The following is a 16,503-nucleotide window of genomic DNA, read 5'->3' on the forward strand; positions in this document are numbered from 1 at the left end:
TGGCATCCACACCTAGACTGTCGACAAGAATAGGGATTGAGGCTGGTATAATCTTCATGTCAAGTTCATGATACGCAAGCTGGCCAACTTCAACCGTCAGCATGTGAGCGCCCACCGCCACAGCCCACCATCCACCATCCACCATCCAACAACCACAATGACAGGCCTCTGAGCGGTGCAGGGTTTTGGCTGGACGCCCGGTAAGGCGTTTCCGGGCGCTCACCAACACAGCCTCTGTTGAGAGGGCTGAAATGTAACCCCATGTCATCTCCGACCGGCCGACAGTGCAAATGGTTCCGAGGGACCGGACAGATGGATCTATCTGAAGTATTCATTGGCCTTGGTTGCTACCAGTGCCTGAACTCTGCCAGGCAAGCATAGCTGCGAACTCGACAAATCCTACAACACCACAATGCCGCCGCCGGATCAACGGACCGCCTCTTGGCAAGTTCATACAAGCAACCCGGCCGAGACTTCCAGCGGCAGTAGAGGCGGCCCTTGTCACACGTGCCGGCGTCAGCGGCTTCGCTGCGATGCCACCAGGCCCAGCTGCAACAAGTGTCTGGCACGAGGCGTGGAATGCCTGGGCTACGGGCCACAGGCAATTCTCTGGGTACAGCCCAAATCGCCTGCGCAGGTGGGAAAGTCGGCAGATGAGAGCACAAAAGAACCAGAGTCGATGGCGACGACGGGGAAAAAGAAGGGGAGGCCAAGATTGGTGCTGATGCCCAAGAATACAAGAGAGTCCCCGGCACAGTCGGAGCCTCAAGCACGCCATGAATCGGAATGGGTGTTTGTGAACCACGCAGACTCCCCGGATGGCAGGAGAGCACTGGTCAAGAAGCAGGCCGTATCGTCCGAGTTGGTCCCTGCAGGATATCACAACAACATGCTGGCCCTTTCCATGCTGGATTATAGTATGCCACGCGCTTTGCCCTCGCATCATGACCCTTTCACAAGAGCGAGACTGACGTGCCTTTTTTTTTTTCGCAACTAGTGAACAAGTACATTGTTTCAGACATGGTTCTCTTCGACAACGAGGTCAACCCCCATAGAGTAGAGCTCCAGTACTGGCAGTATTTCCCAGACGTCATCATAGACATGGTCATCTCGTGCTGTCTCACACACCAGGTCATACGGTGCCACGCGACGCAGGACAGTTTTCCACAGACGTCGAGCAACGTCCGTAGCCAGCTCGTCCATGTCACGAAACACCGGATATCGTCGTTTCAAAACCCGTCCGTTGGCGTCATATTCAAGCACCACCTTCGCACGCTGCGGCAGCTCGGCGAGGACCTGAAGGATCAAGAGCTCCGGTATAGTGATGTCGTACTCGCGGCCATCATTACCCTGGTGAGGGTAGAGGTTCGTGGTGCCCATTCAGAAGCGGCCTCGGCTGCATGCTTAACTGACGGTGCAAGTAGATCCAGCAATCCGCCTTTGGGGCTTGGCCGGCGCATCTTGATGCCGCAAGAGCCATCATCGCCCAGCGCGGCGGTTTCCAAACATTTCTGCCGGAGAATAACGCAAACATTGGTGAGGGCTTGGCCACGTTTGTCTTGTAGGTTCACTCTCCGAGCCATGTCTGCCCTTCAAGGAGCACGAGGTTGACAGCATGGTCAGCGTGGACATCCTTGGTGCCATATTCACACCCAGCAACATGTTGAATTCCCGCGACACACTCGCTCAGCTCGAGTACGTGCCGTTTCTGGACACGATTTGCAGGGACGGCGCAAATTCCGACTTTCCCTGCGCAAACCGACTCCTCGAATGCATCATACGAATCAACCAGATACGCTTCCTTGGTCAGGGAGTCGAGGCACAAGGCTCCGATCTGGATGCGGCGTGTTGGCAAATATTCCACCGCATCGCGTCATTTGATGCGGTGACCTGGGCTCAGTCTCGGTTACTCGAGCTCGGCTCCTCCTCTGCGCCATCTTGGTCCCCCGAGATTCGGGATACTCGCCAAAATGGAGCAATTGCGGTGCCGCGCGCCACGTATCAAGCCATGACGGAGGATCTAGCCCGAGCCTTCCAATACGCCGTTATGCTATATTGCGTTCGAACGCTTTACATGGACCGTGGCAAATCCGTGCCGGACTCGCTTGCGTCCCTCATCGCGGCTCCGCTTCAATCAGAACAACACGTTCCTCTTGATGTCGAAAACCTACACCAGTCTGCGCTAAACGGACTTTTGCAAGCCTTGCACCGCCTCTGGGCCATGGAGAAGAGCAGTGGTCCGGCATGGGTGGGCAAGTTTTCGTTTTGGCCGATTTGGGTGGCGGGCATGGAACTTGATCCAAGAGTTGGAACGTCGCACGAGCAGGCGTTTATCTGCGCGTCGTTGCAAAGACTGTGCTATTACCTTGGTGCTCTGGGGCCGTTGGATGCCGTCTCTGCCCTGCAGGCTGTTTGGGCAAAGACGGCGGTTGAAGCCGTTGCTGGGCAGCACGAGACGTGGGATCGTCGACTCATGGTGCCAGGTCTGCGCTACATGTTTTGTTTCTGATGGCGCCGTTGTACGTGGGCTCACTGCCTTTTATTTTGTAGGGTAGACGTAATGTTTGGTGGTTGTCGTCTGATGGAAAAAAGAAACGGGCACTGACAGCATCAAAAAGAGAAAGTGTGCGGCCATCGGGAGTCGAACCCGAATCGGCTGAATGGAAATCAGCCATGCTAACCGTTACACCATGGCCGCTGCCGTGGTGGATGCCGTGGAGGAGCCCTATTCCACATCTCGTTCTTCTCAAAGCGTTGCGCATCCAACACCACACCAGACGGTAAGTTTCAACATGACACGCAGTCACACGCTTGATCTTGATGACTTACTTTTAGACACTGCCTTTTTTTTTTCAGTGCAGAATTTGATAGATAAATCAATAACAATAATAATAGTAAAATCGCAAAAAATAACTCGACATGACATGAATCATGATGATACACTCCTGTTCCTGGGCCCTGTCAATGCGGTGGGGCTTTTGCAACATTGAAGAGAAACGCCATGTTAGCTGCGTCCCGTCTGCTCTGAATCAATTCCCTCAACCTCGACTTCAATCAACTCAGGTCCAGCTGCAAACATGTCGCCGGTGGCCGACAGCCCTCCCGTCAAGTATGGCATCCTCCTGTTCCCCGGGTTCCAAGCGCTGGACGCCTTCGGGCCCATCGACATCCTCAACATGCTGTCGCAAACGGCGCCCGTCCACTTCTCCATCATAGCAGCCACCCTGGAGCCCGTGTCGACCAAAGTCAAGCCCACGAGCCCTACCGTCGGGCAGTCCGTCGTCCCTACGCACTCGCTGGACAACGCGCCCGAGGACCTCGAGGTGCTCCTCGTCCCCGGCGGCGGAGGAACGCGACAGCTCGAGTCGACAGAGCCGCTGGTTGCCTTTCTGCGGGCCACGTACCCCAAGCTCAGGTATCTGTTGACCGTGTGTACGGGGAGCTCGCTGGCGGCGAGGGCGGGCCTGCTGGAGGGGAAGAAGGCGACTACGAATAAGCTTGCGTACAAATGGGTATGGTTTCCTTCTTGTCTCGGACGCAAGTGTATGTACGCTGATGACGCTGACACGGAATGGCACCCTAGGTTGTGAGCCTCGATGACAAGGTCGACTGGGTTGCCAAGGCCAGATGGGTCACGGATGGTAATATCTGGACCTCGTCGGGCATCTCTGCGGGAATCGACATGATGTACGCCTTTGTCAGTGAGATATATGGGCCCGACGTGGCGGGCGATATTGCTCGAAGATCCGAGTATATCCGCAACACGGACTCGGCTGACGACCCCTTTGCGTCGCTGGTGTAGGATTTGTACTTTTGGACAGGCTGGCACGGCGCGTTGTTGTGGTGGAAGGAGTACATGGAATAGACGTTCTTCTAGGATAGCAAGAGACTGCCTAATGTTGGGCAAAAAAGAAAAAAGTCAATTTTGGGGGCTGACCACCTCAGCCGCAGCTTCATTTCTCCAGCCTCGCAGCCCATCCGGATGGACCGCCGGACGACAACCGAGTAGTATTTAATTACCTGCAAGGCTCGCAGTCAGGTCTTGAGACGGACCTGACAAGATTCGGGTCAGTCAGTCACACGCAGCCGACGCAGCCCAGGTAGCAGTACCCAGATCAGGCAGCTGTCCTGCTGCATGCACCTCATGTCTTGCACAAAAACATGGCAAAACAGTACTCCGTGATACAAGCTGCTAGCCGCTGGGGTCGCGGACGATGGTTCAGCTGTGTGCAGGGTTTCTCGGTTTGCCGCTCCTGGACGTCGTATTCCGACGGTTGGTTGGCTGGCTGGTTGGTAAGCGTACGAGCGGACAAGAAGGTTTGTCACTCCGGAGTATCTCGGACTATTTCGCGCGACGTGGACCGCCGAGGCAAGGAGGCCATACACAACATACACGCAGATACAATGCCATTTATTACGGAGCACCTCAGCTGAGACGGTCCACGGGGGCCCTTGTTCAGAGGATGAGGCCAAGGATGCCGAGTTCGGCTCCACATTCCAAAACGGGCGCCTCCTAAGTCCTGGGGGATGAGTGGCACTGGGTTGAGGTTGTGCAACAGGATGAAGGTGGTAGAGACATGATGACCATGTTTCTCCGTGTGACGGCACAAGACGGAACGGCACTGACGCTTGCAAAAGGAACGAGGAAAAGAACAACAAAGACATCAAAAGGTGAAACTCAGGCACAAAGCTGCATGCGTACTTCGCCTCGGTCCAAACCCAGCATTTGCATGCGAAAGACTAAGTGACAACGTGACTGTCGGATGACGTGGTTACAGTGGGGTGGCTGCCTGGGACGGCCCGTTGGGCACTGGGATTTATAGCGGGCGCAGGCCCCAGCGGCGCCAGGCCCCCCCTAGCAGCGCCCCCCCGGAGGCCTAAAATTACCACCGCCGTCAATCATGTTCAGCCGCCAGAGCCGATCACTGATCTTATCTGATCAGCCGACTGCATGCTCCCACCAGCTGTCCAGCTGCCCATGCCAGGTGCACATGTGTACAGTGGGTGGTGTACATGTGCCTTGCCGATGCCCAGCCAAGTCACTGTCACTGCAAGTCACTCTGCCCGCCTCGCTTGCCTCGCTCACGTCGGCCACACACTGGTCACATTGTCTGTTGCTCACCCCCTGGCCCTTCTCCTGATGACTACCGGACATCTTGTGTCCTTCTTTTTTGATTTCTTTGCTTCCTGCTTGCTTTCCCTCCTCCAGCCATGAGTTGCAAACACCCTGCGCCATTTCCTCGGACCTGTGAACCATCCATCCTCCATCGTCCAAGGCAAGGCCGTGACTGCGGCCCGTTGCCGATATCCGACTAAGACAAAATGCCGCGCTCAACGTCTCAAACACCGCTGTTCGGCCGCATCTCCCAAAGCTCCCAACATGTTCACGAACAGACATCCCTTCTGCCGTCCCAGCCTGACGCCGGTCGTGTCCGAAGCCGAGCCCCTGGCGTGGCGCGAATGGAAATAGTGGCATCGCAACTTACGACTGCAGAGCGAGCATGGCTTTTCTTTGGGATATTCCTCGTCGGGTATGCCTATGGCCTCGAGAGCCAAGTCCGTTCAACCTACCAGCCGTACGCTACCTCTTCCTTCTCCCTACACTCGTACCTGTCCACCATCAATGTGCTCCGAAGCGTCATCGCCGTGGCCGTCCAGCCGACAGCGGCCAAAATCGCAGACATATTTGGCCGTTTTGAAATCGTAGTGGCATCCACCCTCTGCTACGTCGTCGGCATGACCATCGAGTCCACCGCCTCCTCCGTATATGCCTTTTGCGTCGGCGCCATCATCTACCAGGTCGGATACACTTGTATCGTGCTGCTGCTCGAGGTTCTCGTTGCCGACTTCTCATCTATGCGAGCCCGCGTGTTTTTCAGCTACATACCTGCCTTGCCCTTTGTCGTCAACACCTGGATTAGCGGCAACGTGACGTCTGCCGTCTTGGCCGTGACCACTTGGCGCTGGGGTATTGGCATGTGGTGCATCATCTATCCCATTTGCTCCTTGCCCCTGATTACCACCTTGTACAAGATTGACCGCCGAGTCTCGCTGCCGAAGCACGGTGCGCCCAAGAACTTTCGTGACAGATGGAACTTTTTGGGGCTCGGAAAATCGACAAAGGGGCTGGCGGACCAGCTCGACGTCGTTGGACTCGTCACCATGGTTGGCGGATTCAGTTTTATACTCGCACCCGTCTCCATTATTGGAACGACGACTGAGCACTGGAGGAACCCCTATGTCATTTTGTCGCTCGGCATTGGCTTCGTCCTTGTCCCGATATTCATCATTTGGGAACGCCGCGGTGCCAAGACGCCCCTTGTGCCTTTCCACCTTTTGACCGATCGCGGCGTCTGGTCTGCCCTCGCTGTTCGAAGCTTGCTGAACTTTGCCTGGTATGTCCAGGGCAACTACTTGTACACGGTCCTCATCGTGGCGTTCGACTTTTCCATCGGCACGGCGACCCGCATTCTGTCTTTTTATTCCTTCTTTGGCGTTATAAGCGGCGTCATCGTAGGCCTCGTGGTATACAGAGTTCGACGACTGAAAGCCATCATTGTCGGAGGCACGATTCTGTTCACCGTTGCCTTTGTTGTGCTTTACAACTTTCCCGGGGGCGCGACGGCTCGTTCGCACGCAGGTATCATTAGCGGGCAGGTCCTCATGGGACTTGCCAGCGGCCTCTTTGCGTACCCAACACAGGCGTCTATCCAGGCGTCGGCGACTCGCGACCACGTTGCGATCCTGACCGGCTTGTACCTGTCTTTTTATAACGTCGGCAGCGCCTTTGGCACCTGCTTGGCTGGCGCTATCTGGAGCCAAGCCCTGTATCCCACGCTGAAGCAGAACCTGGCCTTTCAACCCAACGAGACGCTTGCTCGGGACATTTATAAATCGCCATTTCCCATAGTGGCACAGTACCCCGTTGGCACGGAAATTCGAAACGCCATTATCGAAAGTTACAAGTCGGTACAGCTGCTGCTGTGCACGGCGGGATTGTGTCTGTGCATACCAATGATTGCGTTTGCCCTGGCACTGAGAAACCCCAAGCTTTCGGAGCAGCAGGTGCAAGAGGATGCGCTCGAGACAGACGAGGAGAATACACGATAGATACGGAGTACTGGACATACCTATATACTTGCAAGCATGATATATTTATTGGAAATTTGCCTGGGTAAACTGAGATTAGACTGGGATTAGTATGCGTGATGGGGTTGTCTCCCCGGGATCCGGATACCCTGCGAATAATAAGAGCATAGAGAGGGCATTTTATGATGACGACTTGGAACTGGTTTGAATTTTGCACATGGAATACACAGTTTTACTCGTGTGCAGGTGTGAAGCGGAGTGACATTGGACGTGATGCCAGCAGGCAGGACCAGAGTCTGGTCCCTGGCTCTTATATAAGTACTCCGTGCACAGTGCCTGCCTGTCTGGTCATGCAAGAGTCTGGTGAGATATGATGATTGAATCCCTGCGAATCTGCCCGTGCGGCCATGTGCATCCATGTGCCACGTAAGTGATGCATGCATTCAGCTATGGCCCTGCGCGGCACTGCAGATGTCTGAGTCCGGATGTCGTGCTGTTCCTGAGCCACCACTGAATGTTTCGCAGCCACCGGACATGCGCAGTTGCAGCCAGGCCCAAGCGGTTAGCGCTGAGTCCACCACCACCGACCACTTGAGCCCCTAACATTAGGTACCTAAGTACCCAGGTGCGCCGTACCAGACCTCAAGTGCTAGCTGTACCTTGAGGCCTAGCCGCCAGGCCTACATCCTGGCCCCAGCGGCACCGGCCGGCAACACGTGTGATGGCACTTGCAATTTCAAAAAAAATAACCGGCCCGCCATCGGCCACCTTTCGGCCGTCGTCCGTGATTTTATTGCCGTCGGCTGTCCATCAGTCATCTTGGGCCAACGACCAACTTTGTCCTGCTCACCACCACCAGCAGGCACCATGGCGTCACAACCGCAGGATCCCGCGAACTCGGACAAGAAGAAGAGCCCCAGCGCTCTGCGGTCAATTCTGGCGGGCTCGACTGCTGGGGCCATCGAGATTGGTATGCTGCCCAATCCCCGCGGACTACATTCTGGTCACCAATGCCGTACTAATACTCTGGTTTCAGCCATTACATATCCTGCGGAATGTATGTCGTAGGCCCTCGAACCCGGTTCGGCGCGTCGAATAGCTACGATACTAACCTGCGCAGTCGCCAAGACCAGATCGCAGCTGAATAGGCGGTTGGCCGAGGGCCAGAAATTGCCCTGGCCGCCGTTTGGAAAGCAATGGTACGCAGGATGCACCACGCTCATCATTGGCAACTCGGCCAAGGCTGGCATTCGTACGTTGGCCAACGTCTCCCCCGTCCGTCGCGCTGCTGCCCGGTGCTAATAGCCCGCCCGTGTGATTTGTAGGCTTCGTCGCATTCGACCAGTACAAGAGAATGCTTGCCGACGCTGATGGAAAGCTATCTGGCCCGCGAACCGTCCTCGCCGGCTTTGGAGCTGGCGTCACAGAATCATTGCTGGCCGTGACGCCGACGGAGAGCATCAAGACGACCCTGTACGTTTTTGCTCCGCGTGCAATCCCCTCTGCCGAATCTACCCGCTGACACACACCGCCCTTGTTGCCTCGCAGCATCGACGACAAAAAGTCCCCCAAACCCCGGATGCGCGGGTTCCTGCATGCCGTGCCCATCATTGCGCGCGAACGCGGCATCCGCGGCTTCTTCCAGGGTTTCGTGCCGACGACGGCGCGCCAGGCCGCCAACAGCGCTACCCGCTTCGGCTCGTACACCTTTCTCAAGCAAATGGCCGAGTCGTACACGGCGCCTGGGGAGAAGCTCGGCGCCGTGGGCACCTTTGCCATGGGCGGGCTCGCCGGGCTGGTGACGGTGTTTGTCACGCAGCCCCTGGACACCATCAAGACGCGGATGCAGAGCATCGAGGCCCGCCAGCAGTACGGGAACACGGTCCGCTGCGCGACTATGATCTTCAAGCAGGAGGGCGTGTTGACCTTTTGGAGCGGTGCCTTGCCTCGGCTGGCGAGGTTGGTCTTGAGTGGCGGCATTGTGTTTACCATGTACGAGAAGAGCATGGACCTGTTCGACAGGCTGGATCCGGAAATGAAGTACATTTGAGCTGAGCTTCTGGTGGCTTTGGGGCTGGGGTTTGGGCGTTTTGTAGCCGAGTGTGAACATTTCACGATGCAGTGGTAGACTTTGAAAAGAGCCATATAGACCATTGGGATAATATACGATGCAAATATCATTTTTTCTTTTCACGTTTTGCTATCTCGTACAGATATCGTACAGCTAGTCTCGTGCCACGGAGGGGGTATCGTGTTCCTCTGTTCCCTATATTTCAAGCAGTCACGGGATATCCAGGGAGCCCATTCCTGCATTCTCCGACACATTACATCTATCGAAGGGGAGTGAAGCAATGTCAAAATCGGCTTGAAGCGCCATTATTGAAGTCGAATCATTCCGGATAGTCGTTTGCCTAATCGTTCTAGCCACGTCCTCCTCGGCGCCTCCTCAATCTCTCGTACTAAATCTTGGAAATAGGTCGGCTGGCTCTTTGGTTCCAGCATTGGCCCTTTGAGTTTATACTGCATCGTAACATCAGTACCAATTGATGCACGCAAGAAAAGTGTATCCAGATGTATGGTTACGTAGTCTCGTTTGTCGGCGAGTGGCGGACTAACGTACCCTGTTGTTAAACTTGTCCTGTACAAGGAATTGCAGAGCTCTCGCCTTCAATGTCTCCTCTGCCTCCATGGCGGGATTATAGTTCTTGTAGCGCTCTTCGACGGCAGCTTTGAGGACGTCTTGGAGTTGGTAGTCGGGCCGAAGGTCTTGCTTGGGCCATTTTGCAAAGGCGTCGGCGTAGATGCGGCGCTGAGGTGGTGGTGGTTAGCGTTAGAAGATTGAGCTTGGGCATCGCAATTGGGGGGAGACAGAGGAGGGCAGCGTGGAGCTTACCGCTATGGAGCGCGACATGGCTGTCCGCTGGTGGTGAGGTACTGGTACTGGCACTGGTGAGGTGCTGGTGATGCTGTTTTTATGGCGAAACGATTCTGTCCTGGGCCAACTGATGATGACTTACATAATTGAGATAAAATGTCAAGCGTGAGGTCGGTCGGGTGGATCGGATCTCCACTCTCGTGCTCAAGGGACAGATGCGGGGCCCACATAATGTATGTGGCTCAAGGTTCACACTGTCTGACATTAGATGCTTTCGGCCATCTATACAGTGCCAATCCCAGGTCGCTCCATTAGATGATGCGGTCATTCGCATCTTGATTTTAGTGGCCGTAGCGGGCGTTCTAGGGGTTTCCACTTGCTGCCACCAGCGCTGAGGTCCATGTCTGCTTTAGATGCGAGGTCGTGTCTGGTTAGCTTGCAATCTCAGTGCTGCCTCCCGAAGTCTGCTCTCAAGTCCTTCGTCAGCCTGTTTCTTCAACGCTCAGAGCCGGGTACCGTCATTTATCCCATTTAATCCACTGCTAGTTCGTTCCTTCGAATACCTTTGTGCGATTTCTTTTCACTTTTTTCCCTACTCGTGCGCCGTATCTCGAATTTGTCGGCCCCCTCTGCTCTTGCATCACACAAGAAGGCGTTATCCCTGACTCGTGCTCCGCCTCCCCTCGTTTGATTACGTGCGTGGCAGCGATCCCTGACAACCGATCAGCAACTCTTCCCTTTCAACCCTCAGTCGTCGCTGTCATCGCGGCATCAGTCACGATGCCTGGTCCCGGAAGATACGAACGGGTTAGTGATTTTTCTGCCACTTGGTCCTAGTTTCCTGGCGCTCTATATCCCGGCGAGCGCTGCATTACTAATTGCCCACGATAGGTTAATGAACACGATGACGACGACCTCCAATCGTCGTACGAGCCAAAACCTTCACACCCGGTCCCCAGCTCACCGCCGCCATCATTCCATTCACGAGCCTCTTCTCTGACTCGACGAAATCGTGTTGACCCGGACCTGGAAGATGCATTTGACGATGAGGATGCTAGTGACGATGAGGCCGACGATAGACAACGTCTTGTGAGACAAAATACCACGCCTTCCACCACCAATTTGCCGCCCGTCGATCATGGGCCGTCATCTCCCCAGCCGACGCCAGCACAACCAAATTCGTCATCGGGTTCACGACCACGAGTCGTTGGGGGCGGTGTAGGCACAGACGGTGTTTTCGCAAACATGTCGGCACGCCCTGAGAGATCAGACTCTGAGAAGGATGAACAGCCGCCGGTAAGACTCTTGCCAGCATATGACGTGTTTGCACCTTTGCTAATTTTTTACCCCATAGTCATATGAACAAGCCGCCGCCGACGCTGCGCCGCCATACTGGGAAACAACTATTCTGGCACCTGGCCTCGGCGGCCTGGATGAAGTCTACGTTGACGGAATGCCTGTTGGCTCAGTGTTTTCCTTCATATGGAACGGCATGATATCGACCTCTTTCCAGCTCGTTGGCTTTCTGCTCACATACCTACTCCACTCAACACATGCCGCCAAAAACGGATCGCGTGCCGGTCTAGGAATCACACTGATACAATATGGTTTCTACATGAAGGACTCTGGAAGCGGCGATGCCCCAGTGATGAGTGGCCCTGACGGCTATGCCGCTCCGCCGGATCCAAACTCACATGACTTTAACGCAGGCGATGTCACAGATGGCGGTTCGACGACGATTACTGGAAGCGAATGGATGGGATATGTGCTGATGGTGGTAGGATGGTTTATCCTTATCAAGAGTGTGGCTGAATTCCTGAAGGCTCGAAGACATGAGCAACTAGTGCTACAGAGCCCTGATCGAGGACTGGCTGTGCCGATTGTTGCTGAGGGAGAGAGCCCCGAACGAGTGGTTTAAGGGTCGAGTGTTTAACCACCCTGACGATTCATCCCTTTCAGTTGTGTATACAACGGCGATTGGATTCCCCAAGTATACTCCGAGAGACGGGATTCGCGGACCTGGATAAGCGTTTGGCATTTCTTTTCGGCGTTGCTGCTATTCTGCGCTCGTTTTTTTTTCCCTTTTGGATGGGATTGCACTGGGCTCATGTTGAACCAATACTAGGCGAAGCACGCACTTCGCACTTTCTTCTCGTTGAAATAGCAAAAAATAGCACTTGCCGCTTGGCATAGACTTCCCTGATTGTAATGCACAGCCTCTTATGTCGACATGCGGATTATTGATGGTGCGTTTGCTTGACCTGCAAGCCAAAACGGCGATGGACGGCTGTTTACGTCTTGGCAATGATAACATCTTGAGGTACACAGCTCACTGCCATGGTCATTGACAACTTCCTACAAGGGCAAATGAGTACACCATGGCTGGAACATGGTGTGTTAAGACGCAGACCTGACATGGTCCAAGTCTGCGGGGCAGTCGTCGAGTATTCATTTAAGGTGGAGCCATCGACTTCTCGGATCAAGCTTCCAGAAGTCAAGCGTGGGCGGCCCCGCACCAGCTGTCATACAAATAACGGTTCAAGCTTCAGTTTGCCACCTGGATATCCCAGCTACACACCTTGCAATAAATCATCCTTGCCCTCCAGTATTCCAAGAATCCTTGAAAACAACCTTTGATCGTAACAAAGACCTGGCCTTGAATTCCAAGATAGTCGATTGTGAAGGATTCCTTTGCTCATAACATCGTGCCGAACCAGACTAACAGCTCCGCAAACGACATCACGCAGCCTGGCCAACTCGATACGAGCTACTCGAAGTCACCCTCGGGCCTGCATGCTCTTTGCCAACTTTCTGCAACCACTTGCATCGATCCCCTTTATCCGCCAAAACTACAGCATGGCGTGGCGGTGCTCCGGGGGTTCAAACGAACAGCTCATCGAGAATCTGTGGCGATCGGGCCTGATTACAGACCCGCGCGCCAAGGAAGCTTTCCTCAAGGTACTATCTTGACCGCGTACATGCCCTCTCGAACCCAAGTCATACCGAGTGCATATACTCATTTCTTCTTGTTCATCTGGGAACCAGGTCGACAGAGCTCACTACGCCCCCCACTCCCCCTACGAAGACTCGCCGCAGTACATCGGCCATGAGGCGACCATTTCCGCACCACACATGCATGCCATGGCCATCGAGAACCTGCTCCACTACCTCACGCCCTCTGCGGCCTCCCCGGCGCCCCGGGTCCTCGATATCGGCTCCGGATCGGGCTACCTGACGCATCTCCTCGCCGAGCTCGTTGGTGAGAGGGGTCTTGTCGTCGGGCTGGAACACATCCCCGCACTGCGCCAGATTGGCGAGGAGAATATGCGCAAGAGCACCGAGGGCATGAAGCTGCTGGACTCGGGAAAGGTCAAGTTTCGAGTGGGCGACGGAAGACTCGGGCTCAAGGAGCCCGTCCGACGCGGCGAGGAGGCGCACGGGACAGACTGGGACGTGATTCATGTCGGTGCCAGTGCAAGGGAGCTGCACCAGGCGTTGCTGGACCAGTTGAAGGCGCCGGGATGGTGAGTTTTTTTTTTAGCCATGTCTGTGACGGGACGGCAGTGGTTCTGATGATAATCCACAGCATGTTTATCCCTATTGACGACGACGCGAGTGGCGTGATGCAATCCGTTTGGCGCATTTCCAAAGACAAGGAGGGTAAAGTGCACAAGAAGAATATGTGTGGTGTTCGCTATGTCAAGTTGACGGATCCCCCTATATGAATGGCCCACCTCACCGGGGGGGAAGGGGGGACTATTGGCGTTTTTTTTGGGCTTTGTATTACGGATTGTTTTTTTTTTTTGCAGGTCTGTCACATGGGATGGAGGTTTGTCACATTGCAACGAAGATTGGAAATTGAGAGAAGACACTAAAACTCGTTAAATCTACTAGTATACCAACATGCCAGCGCTGTCTTACGTGCTCTCCTTTTTTCTTTGGTAACTCATCCAATGCCATAACCCACGTATCCCGAATGTCATGAACTTTCATAAATGGAAGCAGAAACAAAAAAAAAACAATATGCGCCACTAGGGAAAAACTGTCACCGCGCCTCTTTTTTTTTAGGACGCAGACTCGGAAACCGGCGTTCAAGACATTCCCATGGCGAGAACAAGAGCCGCCATACCCAGGGCTACTGTGATGACACTGGCAGGTCGGGATGGACCCTCGCTGACAATGACCGAGTGGCTGGGGCTGCTGGGGTTGTTGTTGGCAGTAGTGCCCGGAGCAAATTTGGACGAAAGCTGAGAAGGTACCTCCTCTGCCTCCGGGCATTCGCCCCCCCTGCAAGGGCCGGATGGAAGAGACGCAGACGGCTTGCTCTCTTCTTGTTGGTACGCTGTGGTAGCAGGCGCGGGAGGAGCAGGGGCCGTGTCGTTCGAGTAGGCCACGCCCCTTGACTCGGCTGCCGACGGAGTAGGTTCCCTGAAGGATGCCGCGTGAGGCTCGTCGGCTCCGGTCCTGGGGGTACTGGCAGCCTCGGCGGGGTGTGTGGCAATCGTCTTGAGAGCCGCGGGCGTGGCATCGCCGGCGGCAGCGGCAGGCTTATCGGTAAGACGGGTCGCGGTGACATTGGGAACGGTCGGGGCCGCGGGAATCCGTTGGTAGAGGTTGTACAGCTGCTCTCCTTCGGCTGGGCTTGGTCCGCCGCAGCGTCCGGCTTTGTCGTCGCCCGACTTGCAGGCCTTGGAACAACTCGAGTCGTCGGTCATCTCGTACTCGGGGGGGCCGCGGGACACGGAGTCCTCGCAGTAGCAGCCGTTTACACCGGCCGCGGCGTAGGAGCCGTTCTTGCCACAGGCCTGCTGGCACTGGGCGACGGTGAAGGAGTCGCCGAGATCCATTTTGACTGGGAAGTCGCAGGCCTTGGCCCGGACGCAGCCGACGTATTTGAAACCGTCTGAGGCATATCGGGCTTGGGCGGAGGCGCCGGCGGCCATGAGACCAGTGACCAAGAGAGTGTGAATCATTTTTTTTATATGTGCAGAGTGCTTTTGGTAAGTTTAGACAAGTACTGGATGATGGAATATCTGCCTGGATAGCGTTGGACAATACGGAGGAAAGCGACAAGTGAAGCACCGAAAGACTTTTTGGGTTGAAAGGGAAAAGAGAATCAACGGAGGCTCGTCCGAGTCAAATGACAATTTCAGGACTCTGTTATCAAGATGGGATGAAGCGTTGGTGAGAGTGTTGCTGTTGTCGATGGAGGAATAAGGATAGGCGAGGACATCGTATTATATCCTCGGAGCACCCCCGTTGACTGAATGCCACAGCTGCCTGAAACACTTGAAGCTATTCATGGGCCCGTCCAAGGCACGTAGCCGAAGCCACATTCAAATTAAAGGCAGGTCGCGGGCAACGAGTGCTGAGGGGGGGAAAGGGGGCGTTGGAATGCAGCTGCAGCTTAACTGGCGTCGGCAGTGGTTGACTTGGACTTCCACGAGCCGCCAGGGACTGGAAGAATCACTTGTACCGACCCTAGACAGGTATTTCGGCTTCTGGGACAGCGTTCCAGAGACGGGCGCCAAGAGGGCGGAAAGGCTTTGGGTGGTGGGTGGTAGTTGAGTGGTGTCTGAGACATTTTGACGCGATGCCGGGGCCGCGTCGCGAAATCTTCATGAGTACTCCGTCACGGGAGGATGTCAGTGTAGCAGGTTGGAATCTGGCCTAGTGCCTTCATTTTTGCGTGAAACCGCGTATAAGTGCGGCATCATATGTCGAGGTGGTTGTCGTGTTGCAGAAGAAAGACTAATCGGCATGCTGAAAGAACCAGACCGCGATCGGGCCAGACGAGATTCTACTTTGTAGCTGGACCGAGTTTAAAACATGGTCTTGATTGCTTTGCGAGACTTGGGTATGCGTACGGAGAGTATGTCCAGCGAGAAAGTGCTCGGATTGATGGCGAGGCATCTTGGCCAGGCATTTTGCGTATGAGTCGTTGGGTTTCCATTGACATGTTGTTTCTAAAATCTCGCAAAAGACAAAAATTCATATTGCCGTTGTAATTCATATAGTAGCCTATGTCTGTCCAGTCAATGACAGCGCAAATTGATGCCAATCTCTGGCCTGTCGCTTAAATCATTCCTCCTTGGCCAGCCTTCCCACCAATGCCCTGCCTGCACTTTCTCCTTTGATCCAATCGTCTTCGGGAAAGATGTCGAACATGCCGACCTTGCGCAGCACTGGAATTGCAGCCTTGATGGCTGGTTCGAGGGCCGTTCTTTGGTGCTCGTCGCCGGCGTCGTACGCCTTGATGTTGACTATCAAGGCCCCGACTGTGCCGGTGGGCAGCTTGTCGCCGTTGGGGAGCGTGACAATGGGGAATGACTTGGCCAACGTCCCCATGGTCTGGTTGTTGATGTCTTGGAGACTCTGCGTAGAAGACATGGTGACTGGTTTCAGACCGTGGAGATGTTGCAAACTATATTGATGGAAGAGGTGGAAGTGATGAATGTGATTCAATGCTTTTTTGTTGATGGTTTCGAGGTGTATGTCCAATGCTATACGACAGATATCATGCTGTTTCTTGATTTATA

The 16,503-nt window shown here is 54.8% G+C and overlaps 9 protein-coding genes across 9 annotated transcripts; 6 read left to right on the forward strand and 3 right to left on the reverse strand.

Annotated features, from left to right (window-relative positions):
* Window positions 1-412: 412 nt before the first annotated feature.
* Window positions 413-2,509, forward strand: MAA_06652 (Zn(2)-C6 fungal-type DNA-binding domain protein; the record flags this gene model as incomplete). Its single annotated transcript, XM_007824650.2, has 4 exons — window positions 413-917; window positions 1,019-1,365; window positions 1,425-1,561; window positions 1,624-2,509. 4 exons carry the CDS (start codon window positions 413-415, stop codon window positions 2,507-2,509), a joined length of 1,875 nt encoding a protein of 624 aa, XP_007822841.2.
* A 568-nt stretch (window positions 2,510-3,077) lies between these two features.
* Window positions 3,078-3,802, forward strand: MAA_06653 (ThiJ/PfpI family protein; the record flags this gene model as incomplete). The annotated part of the gene is made up of 2 exons (XM_007824651.2): window positions 3,078-3,512; window positions 3,584-3,802. The coding sequence occupies 2 exons, from the start codon at window positions 3,078-3,080 to the stop codon at window positions 3,800-3,802; spliced, it is 654 nt and encodes a 217-aa protein (XP_007822842.2).
* Window positions 3,803-5,322: 1,520 nt separating this feature from the next.
* MAA_06654 (ferrioxamine B transporter) lies at window positions 5,323-7,110 on the forward strand (the record flags this gene model as incomplete). Its single annotated transcript, XM_007824652.1, has 1 exon — window positions 5,323-7,110. One exon carries the CDS (start codon window positions 5,323-5,325, stop codon window positions 7,108-7,110), a length of 1,788 nt encoding a protein of 595 aa, XP_007822843.1.
* Window positions 7,111-7,956: 846 nt separating this feature from the next.
* MAA_06655 (Mitochondrial substrate/solute carrier) lies at window positions 7,957-9,139 on the forward strand (the record flags this gene model as incomplete). Its single annotated transcript, XM_007824653.1, has 4 exons — window positions 7,957-8,146; window positions 8,210-8,341; window positions 8,415-8,562; window positions 8,638-9,139. The coding sequence occupies 4 exons, from the start codon at window positions 7,957-7,959 to the stop codon at window positions 9,137-9,139; spliced, it is 972 nt and encodes a 323-aa protein (XP_007822844.1).
* A 326-nt stretch (window positions 9,140-9,465) lies between these two features.
* MAA_06656 (uncharacterized protein) lies at window positions 9,466-10,000 on the reverse strand (the record flags this gene model as incomplete). The annotated part of the gene is made up of 3 exons (XM_007824654.2): window positions 9,466-9,609; window positions 9,710-9,898; window positions 9,983-10,000. 3 exons carry the CDS (start codon window positions 9,998-10,000, stop codon window positions 9,466-9,468), a joined length of 351 nt encoding a protein of 116 aa, XP_007822845.2.
* Window positions 10,001-10,744: 744 nt separating this feature from the next.
* MAA_06657 (heavy metal ion homeostasis protein) lies at window positions 10,745-11,882 on the forward strand (the record flags this gene model as incomplete). Its single annotated transcript, XM_007824655.1, has 3 exons — window positions 10,745-10,771; window positions 10,856-11,260; window positions 11,319-11,882. The coding sequence occupies 3 exons, from the start codon at window positions 10,745-10,747 to the stop codon at window positions 11,880-11,882; spliced, it is 996 nt and encodes a 331-aa protein (XP_007822846.1).
* Window positions 11,883-12,820: 938 nt separating this feature from the next.
* MAA_06658 (protein-L-isoaspartate O-methyltransferase) lies at window positions 12,821-13,689 on the forward strand (the record flags this gene model as incomplete). Its single annotated transcript, XM_007824656.2, has 3 exons — window positions 12,821-12,922; window positions 13,010-13,488; window positions 13,551-13,689. The coding sequence occupies 3 exons, from the start codon at window positions 12,821-12,823 to the stop codon at window positions 13,687-13,689; spliced, it is 720 nt and encodes a 239-aa protein (XP_007822847.2).
* Window positions 13,690-14,055: 366 nt separating this feature from the next.
* Window positions 14,056-14,937, reverse strand: MAA_06659 (Carbohydrate-binding WSC; the record flags this gene model as incomplete). Its single annotated transcript, XM_007824657.1, has 1 exon — window positions 14,056-14,937. One exon carries the CDS (start codon window positions 14,935-14,937, stop codon window positions 14,056-14,058), a length of 882 nt encoding a protein of 293 aa, XP_007822848.1.
* Window positions 14,938-16,045: 1,108 nt separating this feature from the next.
* Window positions 16,046-16,354, reverse strand: MAA_06660 (uncharacterized protein; the record flags this gene model as incomplete). Its single annotated transcript, XM_007824658.1, has 1 exon — window positions 16,046-16,354. The coding sequence occupies one exon, from the start codon at window positions 16,352-16,354 to the stop codon at window positions 16,046-16,048; it is 309 nt and encodes a 102-aa protein (XP_007822849.1).
* Between the last annotated feature and the right edge of the window lie 149 nt (window positions 16,355-16,503).

This window comes from Metarhizium robertsii (genome assembly GCF_000187425.2).
Source record: "Metarhizium robertsii ARSEF 23 chromosome Unknown MAA_Scf_11, whole genome shotgun sequence".
Taxonomy (NCBI): Eukaryota; Fungi; Ascomycota; class Sordariomycetes; order Hypocreales; family Clavicipitaceae; genus Metarhizium; species Metarhizium robertsii.